This window comes from Symphodus melops (genome assembly GCF_947650265.1).
Source record: "Symphodus melops genome assembly, chromosome: 13".
NCBI lineage: Eukaryota > Metazoa > Chordata > Actinopteri > Labriformes > Labridae > Symphodus > Symphodus melops.
The window spans coordinates 23,745,710-23,765,854 of record NC_136703.1 but is presented as its reverse complement, the minus strand read 5'-3'; the positions used below and the strand labels follow the sequence as shown (position 1 = coordinate 23,765,854).

General features: G+C 45.8%; 1 protein-coding gene across 3 annotated transcripts in view; it reads right to left on the bottom strand.

The window, feature by feature from the left end:
* plekhg5b (pleckstrin homology domain containing, family G (with RhoGef domain) member 5b) overlaps positions 1 to 20,145 on the bottom strand; it is a gene marked incomplete at its 3' end in the record, with an annotated part of 60,616 nt that overhangs the window by 11,439 nt on the left and 29,032 nt on the right. For all 3 annotated transcript variants that reach the window (XM_079359777.1, XM_079359778.1, XM_079359779.1), the window contains 6 exons: positions 10,521 to 10,662; positions 9,719 to 9,818; positions 9,502 to 9,562; positions 9,022 to 9,113; positions 8,794 to 8,930; positions 7,251 to 7,417 (listed from right to left, as the gene is read on the bottom strand). In XM_079359777.1, the coding sequence (XP_079215903.1) occupies positions 7,251 to 7,417; positions 8,794 to 8,930; positions 9,022 to 9,113; positions 9,502 to 9,562; positions 9,719 to 9,818; positions 10,521 to 10,662 (699 nt within the window). The remainder of the gene's footprint in view (positions 1 to 7,250; positions 7,418 to 8,793; positions 8,931 to 9,021; positions 9,114 to 9,501; positions 9,563 to 9,718; positions 9,819 to 10,520; positions 10,663 to 20,145) is intronic.

Genomic DNA, 20,145 nt, shown 5'->3' with positions numbered 1-20,145 from the left:
TGTATTTTAGCCGTCGAAGAACACCCAGCAGCTTTTGGTCACGTCTGCTGGACTAATTATGTTTACAAGGTTCCCCCCTGTGCCTCCTGTGCAAACCTGTCAGTCAGAGCTGAGGGCGCAGAGCTTCTCTCTCTCTCTCTCTCTCTCTCTCTCTCTCTCTGGGAGCTTGTGTGGAGGCTGTGAAGAGGGGGGCTAACGATATCAAGCCCCTCGCAGCCTTATCTTATCAGAGAGCTTTGTGGCGTTAACCTTGGCCTGGAGAGGAGAAAATCTTTCAAACGGGAGTCGATTGTATTCAAAAGTAAGAGGTGACAAAGAAACCCCCACAGGCTGCTACCGCCTCCATGTCAGTCTGCTGATAACACGTCCGCTTGATCAGGACGGTTGATTAACGATGGGAAAACAGTGTGACACTAACCTTCCTGAGGGCCTGGACACACACACACACACACACACACACACACACACACACACACACACACACACACACACCAGGAAATAGAAACTAACAGGAATAAACATCACATGCAGCACAAGGCCAGAACGGGTCTGATGACCCAGACCTGTTGACTCAGCATGGATGTTCGATCCCTGTTTCTGTATCATGGAAACAAAAACAAAGTCCCAGGCGAAAAATACGGGGACTTTTTTTTTTTTGATTAGCAAAGATGCAGGGAAACTCCTGCACACCCTCGATATGAGCACAAATAGGTTGAGATTTGTAGACAGAGCGCTCTCTTTCGCATGCAGCAACATTTGACTGAAAAATAGATCTATTTTTTTTTTAAGTTTCTGGACTTTTAGATACGATCTCGATCTGTAAAGTAACAGACAGGATTAAAAAACGTGTGGAAATGAAAGTGTGGAAGCAGTGAAAGTGTTGACTTCAGCAGGGAAGCTTCATTCTGCTCCTTTAACTGAACCAGTCACACACACACACACACACACACACACACCTCCACTGTGATGATTCAGAGCGCTCAGATCAACGAAATCAGCACAAAGGATGATGATTAAACGTTCTCAGGAGATTGCATTAAAGATTGAAGTGAAACTTTTCACCTTTGATTTTCCTGACAAATCCTCTAAATAAATCATCTCTCAAACATTTAACCCTTTCACAAGATCATGTTTTCTTATCATCACTTTTACTTCTTCTGACTGTCTCCTTCTCTATGATAATAAAAAGTCCCAGGGATTCTTCTCAAGTAGTTCTTGGATTTTGCAGATTGATGGACACAAACAAATTTCTCCTTTGACTGTCATGCTGAATCTTTAATCTGCACAGAAGAGGGAGAACTCAGTCTGAGTTTCACACATAAGACGTGTTAGCAAACGTCTCACCTGATAGTCGGTCGGTGGTGATTTCCTGTCATGAGGAGGCGACTCAGGGATCTGTGAGTCCACGTGCAGCAGGTCCCAGCTGTGCCAGGACGTCAAGCGGCCGAACCGAACCATTCTCCACCGACACGACAACAAACTCCCAAACGCTCAGATATGATAATAATACTAAAAAAAAAGTACTTCTAAAAAAATAAAATGTCAGGAAGAATCCAAGTCCAGGAAACCAGAAGTGCCGAGAAGCATCGTGTGTGTCTGATCCTGCAGGTACTCTGCACTGCAGGACAACGATCACACACACACAACAATCAGAAAGGTGTGTGTGTTCCGCCTGCACTTATCTCCACCTTCAGGCCCCAGGGGAAGTTCTTCGTCTGCCCCCTCCCCCCTCCAAACACACACACACACACACACACACACACACTCTGCTGAAGAATTACATAAACGATGATTCCAACAATAAAAGTGAAACAAAAAAAAACTTGTCTGAGCAGTTGTTGGCGCTGAGTCAAATAAAGGATGTAGCTCTCCTTTATTTCCTCTGGACATCGATTCAATGATGAAACAGATCAGTCACATTTAGCACTGAACTGTTAACAGTCGTTCAAACTGAGAAATGACAAAATCCAGATTGGATCAAATCTGGGATTTAAAAAAAAAAAAAATTCAGTCTGACTGAAACAAGAATCTAATAATAATCTTATCTTAGGAGTCGATGTTGCTAACTTTTAGCTTGATCTGTAAATCAGAGGATCAAGCACGTGTTCACATTTGACCATCTTATATGAAGAAACAGCGTGTTGGTGATTGGTCTCCACATGTCTCTCGGTTATTCCCCTCACATTAACAAATCAATCACTGACACTTCTCACTCCGTTAACACACTGTCCCGTCTGTATTAAAGACGTCCTCCTGTTTCAGTTCCACTCCTCACATGAAACACTGCTAACTCAGACATTGTCATTCAAAGACCTCTGTGTCCCTCGGTGCGAGCCGTCTGATTGGCCGGCTGAGGGACACACTCCACACATCACGCTCCACAGTTGTGTAATGCAGAGAGTACAAAGTGTTTCAACCAGTTTTAAAGAAAGAGGAAATAAATCATGATAATCAGCTTCTGCCATTGTCTCCCTTTCTGCCACACTAAACACACTGAGCACATTGTATGAGCTGAAAGTCAAACATGAATACAATCATCATACAGGAACACAGGGTGGTCCAGCAGTGGTGGAGAAAAAGCTTCAGCACGCACACACACACACACACACACACACACACTACCCTTCACTCTCTCATCAGCTCTGATCTCTCCAAGAGTTTTATACTTAACTCTGAAATAAAACACAACAGCAGCAAATGTTCACATGGTGAAAACAAACATGACTGATGGTTCTTAAAATAGTTCAGATTTGCTCACTGACAGAAAATCTTTTATTTGAACTTTAAGCATGAACTATTCGTCCGACTGCCCTGACGCAAAAAAAAAAAGTCAAAATAAAAATAACTGGATAGGAAGAAATCTGACTGGAAAATGAATGTCCTCTTATTGAGCACACGTTTGAGATCTGTAGTATTTAAATCTCAGCATCACTTATTTCACCGTTTGTTTGAGAAACAAAACAAAAAAAAGTTCTTGTGAGGTTTTGACCCTTTGAAGAAGCTGCCATCAGTGAATGAAGTTATTTCAGTAACTTAACGAGTTGATCTGATGTGACTCAAGAGGTCATTCAGGGTTCAACACAGACGCATATGGAGGATCCATTAGTGGTCCTGAACCTTCTGGAAGAGCCAAAAAACACCAGCCGACAAACTGTGCTGTCACTCTGTTTCATGTTTCATTATAATAAAGTTTTTAAAGTGACATGAAGAGATCAAACACGTGTCGAGCTCACTGTCGAACCGTCCCGCTTGTATTCATGTTGCTATGGCAACTGATGATTGTGTTACATAAAGAAGAAGGTCCAACAGTCGGACTGAGGATCAATGTCCCCGTTGGTGCTTCCCGACAAATCAGTCTGTTCCCCGTTATCTTTATGACGACTGTAAAACTTGCAGTTTCAGTTCTAGGGAAAGCGGAGCGAGTGTGTGACCCGTTCCCGAGTAATGCAAGCACAATTCATGCATGTCTCCAAAGTATACGGTTTGGGTTTTTTTTTTTTTTTTATTGCTCCGACCTGACGTCATGTTGTGCTGCATGTGGAGCAAAAAACATCCTGAGTCCGGACCTCGGGGACAAACGACTTCAACACAGCTAACAGGTCAAATGAGTCAAGGACACTGGAGCGTCTAAGGCGGGAAACCGTACGGTTTTAGTTTCAGTTTAAAAAGTTACCAGACTGTTATTTTTTATTTAACGTGCATTCAAGCGTTTGATGGGAGAGTCAGGTTGCTGAATTTGTCTTTGCCGTTTTATCTAACCTGACACTGACCTGACCTCGTCTCATAACAGCTAGCATACGGCTGATATTGTAACAGTGCAAAAGGACACAATATTTGCAGATGGTGGAAGAGCTGCGAGGCACAGATGGGTGGCGGTGCTTTATGGGAACTATCAGCGAGGATGGAATGCGTCTTCGGCCAATCACAGAGCTGCAACCCGAGGCTCCCTGTTGTAGGATAATCAATCAGGATCATCAAAGCGCTCTGCTGCGTATCACAGCGCTGCCAGGGTCCATAAAATGTAACACGCATGCGATCATAAAGTTGAAACACTCTGCAGAGAAAAATGACAGAAGCTGGCAGTGTTTCCTCTGCAGACTGGCACAAGCCACCGTGATGCCAAGGAAGAAATGTCTCGACTCCTTCTAAGCTAAAAGCCCTCAGTTCAATAAAAAGCAGGCACGCATGTGTTCCTCAGCGAGTGCCAAAGCTGCTGCCATAGAAACTCAAAGACTGCACTCAGCGGCCGCATGTCCAAGTGGAGCTTTTGTCCTCCAGACAAGCTTTCATGAAACACAGGCTGGCACCCAAAAACAGATCACAGGCTTTCTGCTGCGGAGTCTCTTAAAGACAAGAGTATCAACGAGACGAGAAGCTTTTATTCAGGTCCAAGACTGAAGCGATTTAGGAGTCACAAAGTCACAAAGACTGAGGGAGGAGGAGGAGTGTCCAGCTGCAGCTCGTGATCATTTTAACAGTGTTCACTCTGCGATGAGTTTCTAAACAAATCCATAGGCCAGGTTACCCTTGAAAAAAATAAATATTTAACTGGTTATATAATGATTTCTATGGATGTAGTGGATGGCTGTTTGTGTTCATACAGCTGTCAAAGTCTACCTGACGACATGCTGAGAGCTGGAGCTAAGGCGGCTTGAAGCCTACAGACAAACTGTTATGCTGTGAATATATATATATATATATTTTTAAATGGGATGTGTACGTGACTTCTGGTGCTTTTGCAGACAGCCCCAAGTGGACACTCGACAAACTGCAGGATTTTGCACAACAGCATCAGGATAATTTTTCAACACTCGAGTCTTCGAGGGCTATTTCTAAAAAACAACAAAACAAAAAAAAAACATGACAGATGTGAACTAGACAGTCACTTGAAGATATCATGTGCACTTTTAAGTTTAGTTTAAGTTGCATGCTCCTGTAAGATGGCAGCTTGCATGAACATCTGATGCTCCACGGTGAGCACAGAGAAACAGAGAGAAGCTCAAACATGATATCCATCACATATCTGACTGCTTTAGCTCTACAGAAAAAGCTTCTGTACACTGGAGTGCAGCAGAAAGAACAAAGCTGACAGAGGCTCATTATAGTTGACCAGATAGCCAACATGCTCCATTACTGCCCCCCAGAGGCCTGACAGCTAAATGACATGATCACTGACATTCACAGCCAATAAAACGGACATGTCACTACCTGCGGCGTGGCTCCAGAGAAGTGCTTTGGTAAAACTCACAGTGTTGGTTGTGTTATTGCACAAACACAATAAAGGTTAACATTTCAGCCACAGTAGGTCAGATAGTGTGCGACTAAAACTCTGCTCTCCATAGCAACCGTCCTCTGTTTACGTCCCTGCCTGATGACTAACACTGATGACGTCTCGCACGCCCTCTCCCTCTCTCTCTCCCTCTCTCTTCCTGCCCAGAGCATTGATGACATCAGCAGTAGTCTGTTTACCATGTGTGCACGTACGCATCCAATCCAAGTCACCTGCAGGAGGATCCTCACCTCTGCCTCAGGGGGGTTTAAACAACCGAGGACACGTTTCAGGGAGTCTGCTAACTCATGAGCTAACTCTCATAAGACACGAGACAGCATCGAGTACAAACACGCATGTTATTGTAAGCGTATTACTGTTTTTGTTTTGTGAGTTCTCCAAATGAAAAGAGAGAGAGGAGACAGATGAGCGAACACTCAAACCTGTAATGCTGGAATTTTTACTCAAGAAAAGACAATTCAGCTTCTTTTGTTTCGGGGTTTTTTTTGTCCTAACTTGATAGGACGATGGACAGAGTAGAGAAAGAGGAATGACATGCAGGAGAGGAGTCACAGGTCAGACTTGAACCCCACGTGGTGGACTACAGCCTCCGACTGCACCCGCTCGGCCATCTGCCGCCCCCCCCCCCAAAACCAAGACGCATCGTCTTGCATCTCCTTCAAAGCCGTAAAAGTGCAAACTCATCCAACTCAAAGCCACGTGATGATTCCAAGCTGAGCTACACTTCGACATTTCACAATAAAATGCACAAGTTACAATAACAAGAGTTCAGACATAATGATGTGTTGAACAAAAACCACAGCTCAGACTGTGGCAGGTGGTGCAAGGTGAACACGGTGTCTCGTTCATTTTCACACACAAGAGTGTAATCAAGAGGGGGGGGATTGTTCTTGAATGAAAGAAGCTTTAATGTGGCCGATAAGAAAGCAATGCTACGCCTGTATTTCCTTTGATTGTTAGCTTTGTACATGTAGCATTAGCCGCAGCCTTAATCCAACAGTGCATATGTAAATAAAGCCCTTAGCTGCATCTTTAACTACTTTTTAAAAGTTCTATTTTATATTCAGTCACTCTGAACCATCAAAAAGTTTTGTTTGTAGCCACAAGAGACAAAAACGGCTAACACTCGTGATTTTCTTGAAGCCAGAGAAGAGAAGCCAGTTTTTGCTCTATTGTCAAAATTCTGGAGTAATTCTGCACTAATTATTTCTGTAGAGTGACGAAAGGTAGCAGTAACCAAGGAGGGCATGGCAATAAATATCTAGCTGTTACCAATTTAGTAGCGTATTTAAAGAATCTTGGATAAAACTAGCTTGTCGGCGTGTCTGAATAATCATCGTTAAGAGCTAATGGAGGGATTTAAACTCGGTCTTTGTATGCCACAACATGAACCCGATGACCGTCTGCTCTATTTCTGACTGTTTGGCAGCCAAGTGGATCGGGTCCCTGCAGTCGGCCTCTCCACATCTTTCAGCAGGAATATAAAAACACTTCCTGTGGCTGCAGGAAGTGCTGAAGTGGCACACAGTGTTCCTGATGGAACTCATCATCACATGAGATTCAGGGGAGCAGTCTGCAGCACGGAGCAGGCTGGCATGCACGGCCATGAACGTGCACACACACACACGCACACACACACAGGCAGCACACGATGAAGGAAATCCAAAAATACATTCCCAGGGTTCCACTGGGCAGACAAAGGTGATGCAAAACAATGAGCTCATGATGGGATTATGGTGAGATACAATACTTTGCACAAGGCCTCATGGGAGTGAAGGAAGAGGAGGTGAGGTTATGGAAAAGAGAAAAAGGTGTGTCAGAGCTGTGCGAGTCACTGGGTGTGTCTGTGTGTGTGTGTGTCTGTGTGTGTGTGGTTGGTTTATACAGGGCTGATGTGTTTTGGTTTGATGAGTCTGAGCCGGAGCGTCATGTGAAATGTAATGACTGTAAACGTGCTCACCAGCAGATCGATGCTTTCTTTGCGTCCCAGCGATCCGTGCTCCACCTTCTCGGTGCCGGGGTTCAGGATGTAGGGGCTCTGACCCGCTGACGGCTTCATGTTGGGCAGACTGAGAGACCGCATGTCCTTCACACCCTGCTCCACCTTCAGCTCGTCTCCTGCTCGTGCTGCACGGAGATAAAAAAAAAAGAAAAAAAGAATGAAACCTTTCCTCTCATCCTTTTTAATCCAGAGGAGGCTACTGTTGTCAAACTTTTGAAAAAAGCAAAAGTTCAACTTCAATCTTGTTTTGTTTTTGATTTGAGTCAAAGCGTTGTCTTTCAGATCACTCCTTTAACAAACTTGAATTATTTCGGGGAGGGTGAAGGACACAAGCCGTGACCACAAAGGACACGATTTCAACATTTAAGTTCAAACTCAAACAGACATTTGATTTTTATTTGCTCATCAAGAAAATATACCTTCTGCACAAAACCGAGACCGAGACAAAACATACAACATCAGAATGTTAAAAAAAAAAAAAAAAGCTGAAAGAGGCTAAAATGCTCTGTGGATGGGAGATAAGAGGAGTTGGTGAGTCCATGTGACTTGAACCAACGTCATTATGAATCATGCAATCTCTTATTGACACAAAGAAATGCTGTTATAATTGTAATTGTCCCCCCTGTGGGTAAACAGGTGTGGACTGTTTCCCTTTAACCTCAGTCTGGTTCAGGCTGCGTGAAACTCCAGACTGCGGTCAGGAGGGGCGAGTTTGGAGGGTGACACGTTCAGGAGAATAGTGATTAGTCACGACACAGGATCTCTTTTATGGAGGGCCTCTGAATGGCCCTTTGATCCAGAAACATAATCGCAGTGATGGCAGAGAGGAGGCTCCGCTCACCAACTTCCACTGAAGCATCATGGGAGGAGGAAAAAAAAAAAGCAGGCAGAGTGACTCAATCTGAACGGCACCTGTTTCAGTTTCACTTGCGGTTTCCGATAACTCCGTTTCCCCTCCCCCGGCTCGGAGACACGGGAGGCGTGAGAGGAAGCCATCGTTAGTCGATCGCTGATAAGAAGATCAGGACGTCTAACGCCACATCACGTCAGCGAAATCACGAGACAATGAGGCGACGCTCATGGTGATCAAAGACGCTTGTGTGCTGACACTCCCTCACACAGCCTGTTTAAACTGTACGTCTGGTTGTTAATCCAAAGTGCTGCGGCTGCACCTGAACACTATTCAGGCATTCAGCACGACGGAAGCTAAATATTGACAGCGACATGTAAATGGCTTCACGTTGAGGGATTGTTTAAAATAGATCGACAGCGCCGTCATCACGTCGTCAGACATTCAGAATGATTCAATATCACGCCTTGAAACAGGAAGCCAAACATGACCTCTGATTGACCTTTGATTTATGTTAGTCACTTCTGAGCAGTCGTCAGTCTGTCGTTTTAACTCAGGCCAAGCACTCGTTGGTATCCCTTCATATTTGATGACGTTTCACTGTGCTGGGTGTGACTCATGACGCAGACAGAAGAGGCGGAGTCTTCTTACCTTTGACTTTGAGGTAGTGTCCTCCGAAACGGTACGCCTCGAAATTGAGGGACAGCGGCGTGTTGGACTGATCCAGGAACAAGTCGACCCGTGACAGCTCGATGCCGTTCCTCTCGAACACCGGGCCCAGCACCTCTCTAGTCACACACACACACACACACACACACGGTGACTCTTTAGATCCTGCACTACAGTCTTTCATGGCTGCTCCTTCCGCTCCTCTCTTACCTCAGTGTTTTCTTTTTCATGGCAGGTACTATCTCTGTGTTTATGTCCACGTTGAGATCAAACTTGAGGCTGAAGCACTCCTTGCTGGGGTCCTATAGGGGGGGGGGGAAATAAGACCCACAGTGAGTTTACACAGGTGGAGGCTCCTTCGAACGACACTGAGCCGTCTGGTAGATAGCATTATGTTTGAATGAAGGTTGCTGCAGTCACACACACACACACACACACACACACACACACACACACACACACACACACACACACACACACACACACACACACACACACACACACACACACACACACACACACACACACACACACACACACACACACACACACACACACACACACACACACACACACACACACACACACACACACACACACACACACACACACACGTCTGCTTTATACACATTTGTGCAAAACATTCTTTTCCATGTAAGAGCAGAGATGAGCAGAGTCTCGATTACTTACGTCAGTGTGTCGTCTCCGTGGCTTCTTCTTCACCAACTTCATCCCCCCTGATTTACGCTCCCTAAAACATTTACACACACATCAGACACTACACGTGAGAAACAGCCTGCTTTTTAAAGCTACTTCTACCGCTATCAATGTGCGGCTCATGGCTCAACAAGCGAAGAGCTCTAACGGACAGGCGCGGCTTCATGAAGTCAGAGAGGAGGTTACCCACCCGTGGTCGTTGCTCCCCTCATCCTCTTCCTCCAGGTCGGAGGGCGGGCTGGTGCGCGGGGGACAGGAGCGGGTGGACACGTTTCGAGCCAGGATGGAGGCTAAAGGTGACAAAAACACAGAAGGTAAACGTTCAGGGAAGAGTTCAACGGGAGGCTCCGCCACATTAACGCAGCCAGGAAGATGCTTTTTGTTTATTTCAACTGCATTCACCCGATTACGATGAGCTAAAACTGGATTTAAACGGATTTCAATGAATCAGTTCAAATTAACGTCCTGAACTACTTTCAGAAACATCAGACAAAGAGTCTCCGTGCAACTCCAGAACTACAATTCCAAGTTTCCTCGGTGTAAAAACAAGCCACTGATTGATGACATGCACGTTAGGAGTCAATCGTCTGCTCTGGATGGTTTCATCATCCACATGTTAGAAACGAGGTCTGCAGATCATCCACACTTTGTGATGATACCACGAACGCTGCTGTCATTGAGTTGATTCACTCTGATTTGGGCTGAAGGCCGATGGCACATGGAGGATTTATGAAGCAGCTGAGACGGGTTTTGTAAATCGTGTTTCGACTGAGGGAGGCTTTTCTTCCCACTTCGAGATATCGGAGACAATCAGAGTTTTGTAATCGGATTCAGAACGCCAACATCTCTCCGACCTCGCTCACTCCAAAAGTGAAACTGCAAAAATGGCCACACACATTTTTGTGAGTCGAGTGTCTCACACACACAGAAAGAGAGAGAGAGAGAGAGAGAGAGAGAGAGAGAGAGAGAGAGAGGGGGAGGAAGTGAAATACCTTGAGGTTGTAAGTCAAATCGGGGGTGCCGGTCAAAGTGCATGTTGTCTGTGTTCTCTGAATGGAAGCGTGAGTCACATGACTCACACAGGTGGAGGGGGCTTTTGCTGTTCAGGTCTTGGCAGTCCGGGTGGTGGCACACCTGAGAGAGGAAACAGAAGGATGAAAATCTGGAGCTGTCGGGCTTTTGCTCCTGATCCTGTTCAGATGAGACTTTAAAAGGAATTATTCAACTTTATGAAACATGTTTTAAAAGGCTCTTTAAATACGAGTGTTTGTCCCGCAGCTCGTAAAGACGCAGGAGTGACGCTGACGTCTCGTACAGACGCAGAGCAGAAGAAGGAGGCAGCAGAGGAGAGGACTCCACGTTTCTGAACACAAACAAAATTTATTCCATTCCAGCCGTCGTTATCTTAAAATATTTCTGTCTTTGAAAACGTGAAAATAACCAAGTAAAGCTGCTCAGGTTTACTGAAGGAACATCAGTCATACAGTTATAAGTACTGAAGGTGAAGATTCTGGCGTCATAACAACTCTTTGTATTTTGCTTCTTACTGTAAAGGCATCCTGACACACACATGCACAAAGCTCATGAATATTTCATGACATGAGCTGAGCACAATCAGCCACGTTTTTCATCCCCGTTTAACCCGGAAGTCTTCCTGCCCGCTCTCCTCTGAAGTGTCTGAAAGAAGTCAGGATGAGCGGATGTGAGAACGCGGCAGGAAAACTCCCCACGAGCGAGCGAGCGTCATCGTGGGCGATGGTACAAACACATCCTGTGAGTGCTGCGATCACGTGCACGTGACAACAACACGTCATCTGTTTCCACTCACGTAGCATCGACACGGAGGGAAACACTAACCTTCCTCGACCATCTGTGAAGACCAAACGGAGGACGACTTGTCCTGAAATGTTTGAAAAAGTTCAGGAGTGCAGAGTGACAAACGTTCAAATCTCTCCTTGGAAGTTCTCACTTCTCCGTTGCTTCCTTAAAAACAGAAGCTAAGATGCAAAAAGGGAAAAATGTAGCTTTTCCAGCAGTGTGATCCGTATCAGCCCAGCTCGAAACTCCGTCCCTGCCTTAAATTAAAGAACCATTTGAAACGGCAGGGCCAAATAAAAGAGGCAAAGCAGTCCCACACATTCAGAATAAACAGCTCCCTGCCTCTATTGTTTGTGCCGTCATTAAACCACCACAGAGTCATTCCTGAGGTTTGATGACTCCCACGTCTGCACCATCTGTCCTCCTCAGTGGGAGGACAGCTAATTGACTTAAAGTTGGTTTTTCACCTCGTGTGCTGACCGGAGACCAGCTTACCCTCAGCATAATCTAAATTCTTACCAAAAGGAAATGATGCAACCAAACAGACTACAGGGTCAGAAACTTCCAGACCGCCGAGCTCTGAAAGCGCTGCAGCCCAGGCGACAGGCGGCAGAAGGCTGCAGGATTACAAACCAGACAGATCCGACCCCCCCATCGCTCACCCTTCTGCTCCCTCCCTCGCCTCACCATGGGGCCGGGTGGCACCAGAGGGCCCTTCCGCCGCACCTCGCTCCACCCTCTGTCGGCTCAGGAAGCGAGGACGTTTGGGGAGATACAATGGAGGTCCGGCTAATGTACTTCCTGTCATTGTTTCCATGTGCTCAGGAGGAGCAGTGTGCCTGTGCATGTGAGTAAATATGGGTTCTCCACAGGGGGGGTTGGAGCATAAGCTCGGGAATGTAAACACAACAACTTGCAGATATGCAAGAAGTCGACGCCATCCCCGGAGAAAACTCCTTTTCTGGATCTACATGCATATGTCACATGTTTGAGCTAAAAATAAAAGTCGTCTCTTTGGTACTCTACCGTCATATTCCGCAGGCTGGAGCAGGAGTCTCTCCCACTCCTGCAACCCAGCTCCGTTTCCATGACAGCAGGCACCCAGGACCCCCAATAAACATCCAAGTGGCCCCCTCGGCCGGTCGCTCGCTCACCCTGCGACGTGCTAGGCTAACGTTCTGCCTTATTAATCCACTCCTCTCAATGTCTAGCCAGGTATAATCACAGATTTGAAAAGGGTTGTTTGCAGGGCTGGACAGAGGGACAGAAGGAGGGAGGAAAGGAGGGAGGGAGAGGGTTAAGGAAGGGTGAGGAGTCCCAGTGAAGATATAAACCCAAGACAGGAAGGGGAAAAAAAACCCAGGTCCATCCAGAAGCTTTTCAGAAGTACAAAGCCCCCCTAATCTTGCGAGCTAATTGGTGCCTGCGCTCCGTCAAAGCCATCTGACGCTCCTGAGGAGATTAAATAACCCCGCTGCCTGGCTCTTCTCCTCCTTTTCCTCTCGCTGTCTGTCTTCTCTGCCCTCTGCCACCAACAGCAGCCGCTCCTCCCTTCCGCACATACACCGAGGATCAGCGTACCCAGAGTGAGCCCCCCCCCCTCCGACCGGGTGACCGGGGAGGTTTAAAATAGAAAGAGACGGAGAGAGGGGAAGACAATGGACTCGTTAAGTGAGAATGACATGACAGGCACGACTCAATCAAACAATACATCTCGTAATCTAATAGATCTAATTCAATCAGTGCTGAAATCTGGGAGCAGGGTGGCACAGGAAAACAAAGTGAGACATGAAGCTGTGAGAAGATTCCTGGGTGATAAACACTGATTGAAATCAAAGACTAATCTGCAGAGTACAACATTGTAGAAAATATTTATCAAAAAAAGAAAAAGAAGCTTATGTAGAATGAGAGAGGGCTTCTTCCTGACATGAAGCACGATAAAGCTTTTATGAATAGACAAAGTTTCCCTTCAGCTGTCGGAGCGTTTACAATCATAGCGTCCGTATATCAGTGAAAAAAGAAGCGCCTGATCAGTATAAGAGCTGGTTTGATATACTGCCCATCAGTGGGTATTAATTGGGGGACTGGACTTTGGAACCAAAGGGTTGCCGGTTCAAGTCCCGGTGTGGACCATAATATCGAAGCTGGAGAGGAGCCAGGTCACTTCCCAAGTACTGCCGAGTTACACCACTCGCAGAATTCCTCCATCATGATCAAATGTGATGAGTTTTAAAGAAATACGAGTTCTTTGGTCCTGTTCAGTCTTGTGCTCTGTGTGTGTGTGTGTGTGTGTGTGTGTGTGTGTGTGTGTGCGTGTGTGTGTGATGACTCTGAATAATGAGAACACTGTGAAACAATCCATTTCTCAATCACTGCAGTCGATGACGTGTGAGAAAGCTGCGTGTTGAGCGGACGGAAGAGTCTCGCCTCCCGACTGAGTCACAGAGACGACCACGCGAGCACGCCGCACGGACAGAGAGCTTCACGTCATCGCCCGCTTCTTCTTCTTCTCTGAAGAATCACACGGAGGTGCTATGTTCTCCAGGAGGTGAGCGACAACAGTTCAGAGAGGTTTGAGTCGCGGTGTTCACATTCCTGCTGCGAATAAAGCTGTTGAAAATATCGCATCATGGGAAAAAGTAGAGATGGACTAAAAAAAAACATCCAGAAGAAAAACTTTTAATCTCACATTCTTGACAGACACCCGGTGAAATACAGCTCAAATAAAACCACCTTCAAGCTCAGGATATGTGCAACAGGGATTTTTGCAATACTCAACATTCCTATCAATAAGACGCATGATTGATACTCGGATAAGAGTAAGACCTGACTTTCTTTATCCAGGATGTGGATCAGTTTTCCTGAGACAACACAGAGGAGGGAGCGACTGAGCCAAACAGCTGACGGGAGGGCGGCCATGCGTGCCTCGGGGCGGCGAGTGAATGGATGTGTCCGAGACAACATGTGTCATGTGAGCGTGTGTCCCCCCCCCTGCATGCCTACGCTCACAGCTCCCTGGATTAGTCGGGAGGTCCGGGGGGGGGGGGGGGGGGGGGGATAACACGAGTGACTATAGATGAAACACACACAAACACACCCTGCAGAACAGCTGAGCTCACACTCCAGTGGCCCCTCGTCTTGGGTTTATCACATCCATTGCCACGTGCCACATGCTTATGCACCCTTGTTTCCACACATCCTGCAAACACGCCAACACTCCTCCACACCAGGGCAGGAAATTAACACCCGCCGCCACCACCGGCCAAAAGCCTTTTTTTTTTCTTTTTTCCTTTTTGATTTGCAGTTAACTATGATCAGCCCGCACGCCAGTCTGGCGGATTCAATTGAGTTATGCACCTGCTGGCCACAAGGGGTAGTGATGCGCCCGTGCTGCCACCAAAATTGTTGCAGACGCTAGAATAAGAAATAATTTGTGGATTGGTAAACAGCGGTAAATTTTAAAGGACAAAATGTGGCGTTATCTGTCAGGGGTGAAACACAGTCGCCCTCCAAGAGAGAAACCACAACCATCAACGGAAGGTAAAAAACCAAAGAGGTCATTGAATGAAAAATGGAGGCCTCGAAAGTATTCAGAATTAGAATTTTTCATCCATCAGTCACTGTGGCTGGTGGATAAAAAAGTTCATTTCTTGCCCTGCTCCACACACACACACATGCACGCACACGCACGCACACACACGCATGGACTTACAAACACCGGCGAGCCCACCTCAAGGCTGCGTCATCGATGAGCAGCATGCTCGTCTCACAGCTGTAATAAAGCCGCTCTTGTTCGGAGGAAGATGACTGGAGTCTTCTGAGGTGAATCAGGATTATTACCTTAACGCTTAATCCTGCAAACACTGGCACGCTACATCTGAAGACGCTCCGGCACAGGTTACAGCAGCCACCGACACTAACTAAGAGCTTGATCTGCTTTGGTCCAAACACACGGCTTTACGGAGCACAGCCGATGCTAAAGACATTAAAGCTTGGAACGCTTGAGATGGCGTTGGAGTTGAATGTCTTCAACATGATTTAGAATTAAGGATGGAGTTTTGTGGTTTTGGAGTTAACAGGCTCGCAGCTCAATTTGGCAGGCGCGTCTTCACCACCATCACAATTCTGGCTCCTGAGGACAGTTTTAAATCAGTCTTCGACAGCTTGCCACATCTTTGCAGGCTGGAAAATCGGTGGGTAATCAGTCTTTGTCGGTGTATGGAATTATGTGACGCATCGAGGGAAAGGCTGACGATAAATTCAAAATCCAGATTACAGATCTGACTGTGTGATACAAGGCTCATCCATCACAAAGAGCTGACAGACAATCTGCTCAGTAATGAGCTTTGCACTGACAAGAATTGAATGATAACGTTGATAGTTTTGAAAATCCAAAACTTCACTGGCAAGGACTTCCTGTCAGTTTACTACCCCCCCCCCCTCCCAGAACTCTCCCGGGTTACAGCTTGTCCTGCCAGAGCACACCTCGACTTTACGCAACAGCATGCATCCCTATGTGCGTCTGTGCATCTCTCTCTGTGTGTGTGTATGTGTGTGTGTGTGTGTGTGTGTGTGTGTGTGTGTGTGTGTGTGTGTGTGTGTGTGTTTGCATGAGGTCAGAACAGCAGTGGTGAAAAAAAGGGCATGTGTGCTGCAGGCTATAGTTTCTTTCACAGCCAGTTGTCACATTGTGTGTCGTCAGAGAAATAACGGGATTTTCTTTGTTTGGTCACTAAAACTTGACAAAGTTTAACAGCATGTAAACAAATCATAATCATAATCCTGAGGGTCTAAATTATTTGCATTTTTATCGACTCTTCGGTATGTATTTTTTTTTGACCCGTTGGAAGATTTTTTTCTTTTAGTTCCTAAAAAGAAGTAAAACCCATTTTTTTTTTAAATATAAAAAATAAGTATAAATAATAAATAAGATGTTTGTCTGGACTTTCCAGGTGAAGGTGACTTTTAGGGATATTTTGCCCGACCTGAGACTTTGCGGTGTTGATACGTTCAAAATAAAATACACCTCTCCTTAAATTGACACAGAAGGTGATAGTTTCAGTGGAAAGAGGCACCGCTCTGTTTGTTTAACTGGTCTGTAAAAACACACTTCACTCAGGGTCTGTGATTTTACAGAGGGATGTTTTTCTGACCTTTTTTGCCCTTTTCTGCTGAAAACCTCCCAAAGGTAAGATTCATGCTTTTTTGGAAGCGTTCTTAAAAAACAATGTTTTTGAGTTCAACACAGGACTTGAATTGTATTTTGTTTGTCCCCCTCACATGCCACTCTGTAAGGTCACTCAACATTCCTATCTGCTGCTTTCTCAAACGTGCGCACGTCATCTTCTTGAAGCTAATCAACACCGAGTCTGCAGAGCCTGACAGTGCAAATACGACAGAAATGTTCATTCATGCCTTTACAAAACATAAAATGTGCTTTATTCAAAATGAGGAATGAACTCTGTGACAGGAATCGCTAAGAGGAGGTGTTAATACCGATACTGCTTATCAATACTACGCTTTATTGTTTCACGTAAAAAATGAAGACTCGCACGTGTATCGTATCATTTGACAAAAGAAAAGGATCTGTCAGTGCGTGCTATGAAGTTGTAGATATATTTTCTGCATTTTGTGTTTTAAATACAACTGTTGGAGCAGAGGAAATAACTGAAGTGGCCTGTTGGTTATTTCTTTTAGTGAACAGCCCGAACGATGTCAACGCGACAGAGACGACCTGATGGAGTGTTCAGTAGGAACGCCGCTCCTCCTCGAGGTTTGCTAATGCGTTTGTTGTGTTTACTGATGAAGTGTGTGTGTGTGCATGTGTCGGGACTGAGAGCGTGTGTGTGGTGTGTGACGCCTGCTTCACGAGGAAAAGTGGACGTGCAGGAAAATAGAAGCAACACGAGGGAATATCTTTTATTGACATGTTGGGGAAAACTGGAGATCCCGAACACGCGCTGCGCTAAGCTAACGCACGTAATCACAAACGCGCAGCTGTTGGTTGCCATGGTTCCCACACCCAAAGAGCAAACTGAACTCCCTTGTCATTGTTCTGGGCAGCCATTATCAATCTCCACACACACACAAACACACAAACTATAGAAAACATGGAATCAAAGCCAACCTGAATCAACACAAAGCACAACAGCTGAGCTAATGCGCTATACTGGGCACAATGGAGAAAACCGTTTGGCTCAATGGAGCTCAAACTGTTTTGTTCAGGCCAAACGTCCCTCTAAAGAGAAAAGCCTTTTTGCATTCAGACTGTGGTGTACATCCAGCTACACTGTGTTTAATTACAGGGGCCAACCATCAATTCATTCCACTCCCACAGAAAAGCTCCTGTCCTAACATGAAAGTCATCATTTGGCAACAGTCTCCCGAGCTGGAAGTTATGTTAGCGTTAGCGCGGCTCCTCATCAGTCAACAGAGGCAGCAGGAGACGGCTAACGCTAGCTCCCAATCCAAACTTTACACCCAGTTTGTTTTTCCTTCCAGACACAAAAAAAAAAAAAACACTCTGGGGAGAAGAAAAAATACTCAAGTGCATCTTAAAAGACACGCCTTCATGCTAATCACTAGCTAGCAGCAAACTGAGCTGCAGAGTCATGCACGGTCTTGTTTAAATAGTGCGTCTGCTGTCAAAACATCCAGACAGACTTTGGTCAGAGCAACTCATTCGTTCTGCACCGTCGAGCTGATCGAAGACGACCCAAAAAGTCAGACAACGAGGACACATCATCAGTGGTTCATAGTCTACGACAGAAACACACACACAAGCACTGTCTCATTGTGAGAGACAAACACACTCCTGTACTGACCCTTTGACCTGCGCATACATTTCAACAGCGCAGTGCAGAGTACAGAGAGCACATGAACACAGGTGTTCCTTTACATGTGCTATGCAAATAGAGATATTTCCATTGCTTATTTTTTGGAATCACAACAAGGCTGCAAAGACCGACAACTTGTCACATCTCCTATGAAGATCAAGATTCATTGACGAGTTGTTCGGTCGGAAAAATGGTTTTAATTCGTCGATTGGTGTTTCTCAACACAAAGACAATACCATGAAACATCGAAGGGGAGAAAAGAAACCATTTCCAAATCTAGGCTGTTGGACGAGTGGTTTGTTTGTGCGCCCCACGTACAGAGGCTGACGCCCTCGAAGCGGGTCACCCGGGTCAGAATGCGACCCTGTGGCTCTTTCCTTGCACGTCATTCTCCACCGTATGTCCACTGTCCTTTCTCTCCAACAGAGCAGAAAATATATCCTCATATCTGAAAGAAATTTAAAAGGCTGGACTCTGAGAATAATGTATTTTTGTTGTTTCAGTTTCCAGGACTGAGGTCAAATCTTCTCCATCAGACATGGACAGTAACTCAGCCTTCTAGGAAACAGCTATGCCGTTATAAAGCACCGTTTAGTCTTTGACTGCAAGACAATATCTTCTCCTGCATTAAGAATGATTGAGTGCCGCAGAAGAGTTAAAAGCCCGCCGAGGGATCCTGCTTTACCTCAAGTCGTGCCGACAAGAGACCGAGACAAGTCAAACTCTGCTACATGTGGCTTTTCTTTGCTACCTTTTTTCTGAGAGCCAATTTTCACTGTCCTCCAGGGAGCATTTGCACACGACCCCAAAAGGCCTCCTCGGGTACTCTGGATAGGGCCTGCTTTCCTAAACATTACACAGATTGGCCATTAGCCGTGCCCTGTTGGTGGGACTGAAAGCAAACCTGCAGAGAGCGTGCAGGAGATCAAAGAGGAGAGCAGTGGTTGGCCTGACCTGGCTCCGATTTATTTTTCAATAAATACACGATGCATCTGTCGAGGAGTGGCAGGGGAGAGGGCCGCCGCTGTGTACAACTTTCTTCTGCTGCCATCTGTCCTCTGGGAGGCGGAGGAAAGCCAGGTTGGAGCTTTTTTACTGCGAACCTTATGCAACAAGACTGCCTGCCTGTTCCCTATTAACTGACTTCACTCTGGTGCAGACCTGAAGCCTAACACACATATGGAGTTACTCATACAGAGGCACTTGTTCTGTTTCGTTCTCCCAGGAGGTGTGTGCGTGTGTGCGTGTGCGTGCGTGTGTGTGCGCGTGTTAGGGAAGCACATGTTAAGAACGCTCATCAAAGAGCGACGGCGGTGAATTCATTCACTAATCGACATCGAATGTAGGACAAAGAGGTGTTTAACAGGCCATGATGTCATTCAGGACCATTTAGTGCAAGTGGATATAACGCAATGACAGCAGGTGGACATAATGATCCCCAGAAGACAGACTTGACATTTGAACACATGTAACTTCAAAAGGATGACTTTCCTCATTGCAACTTCATTTACAAGTCCATACAGCTTAATGCTTACTGCCGTAGCCCCGCCCCCTTCACTCTTTGTTGCTATGCATGTGAAGCTCGATAATGTCATTCACCATGATAACGGATAAAAGCTAATATTTCTACATGTAAGGAGAAGTTAGCAAAGTCATTAACGGTCAGTGAGTTGGTTTCATCCCTGAATGTTTGTTTTCAAGTTTCCAACAAAAACACAGAAAAGGGTTTTGACTGTATATGTGAAGCTAATGCTAATGCTAAGCTAATGAAGCTACACAATCCTGGGCTAAATGTTAGCATCCTGCTTTGTTAGCAGGGCGCCAACATGCAGCAAAGAAAAGGTGAACATTTTCAGTAATTATTTATTATCTGCCTTTGTTGCATCTTCAAAATAAGTCAGCGTGCTCATCGGCTCATTAGCGACGCATCGATGTGCTGCTTCAACATCAGCCAATAGTGTGC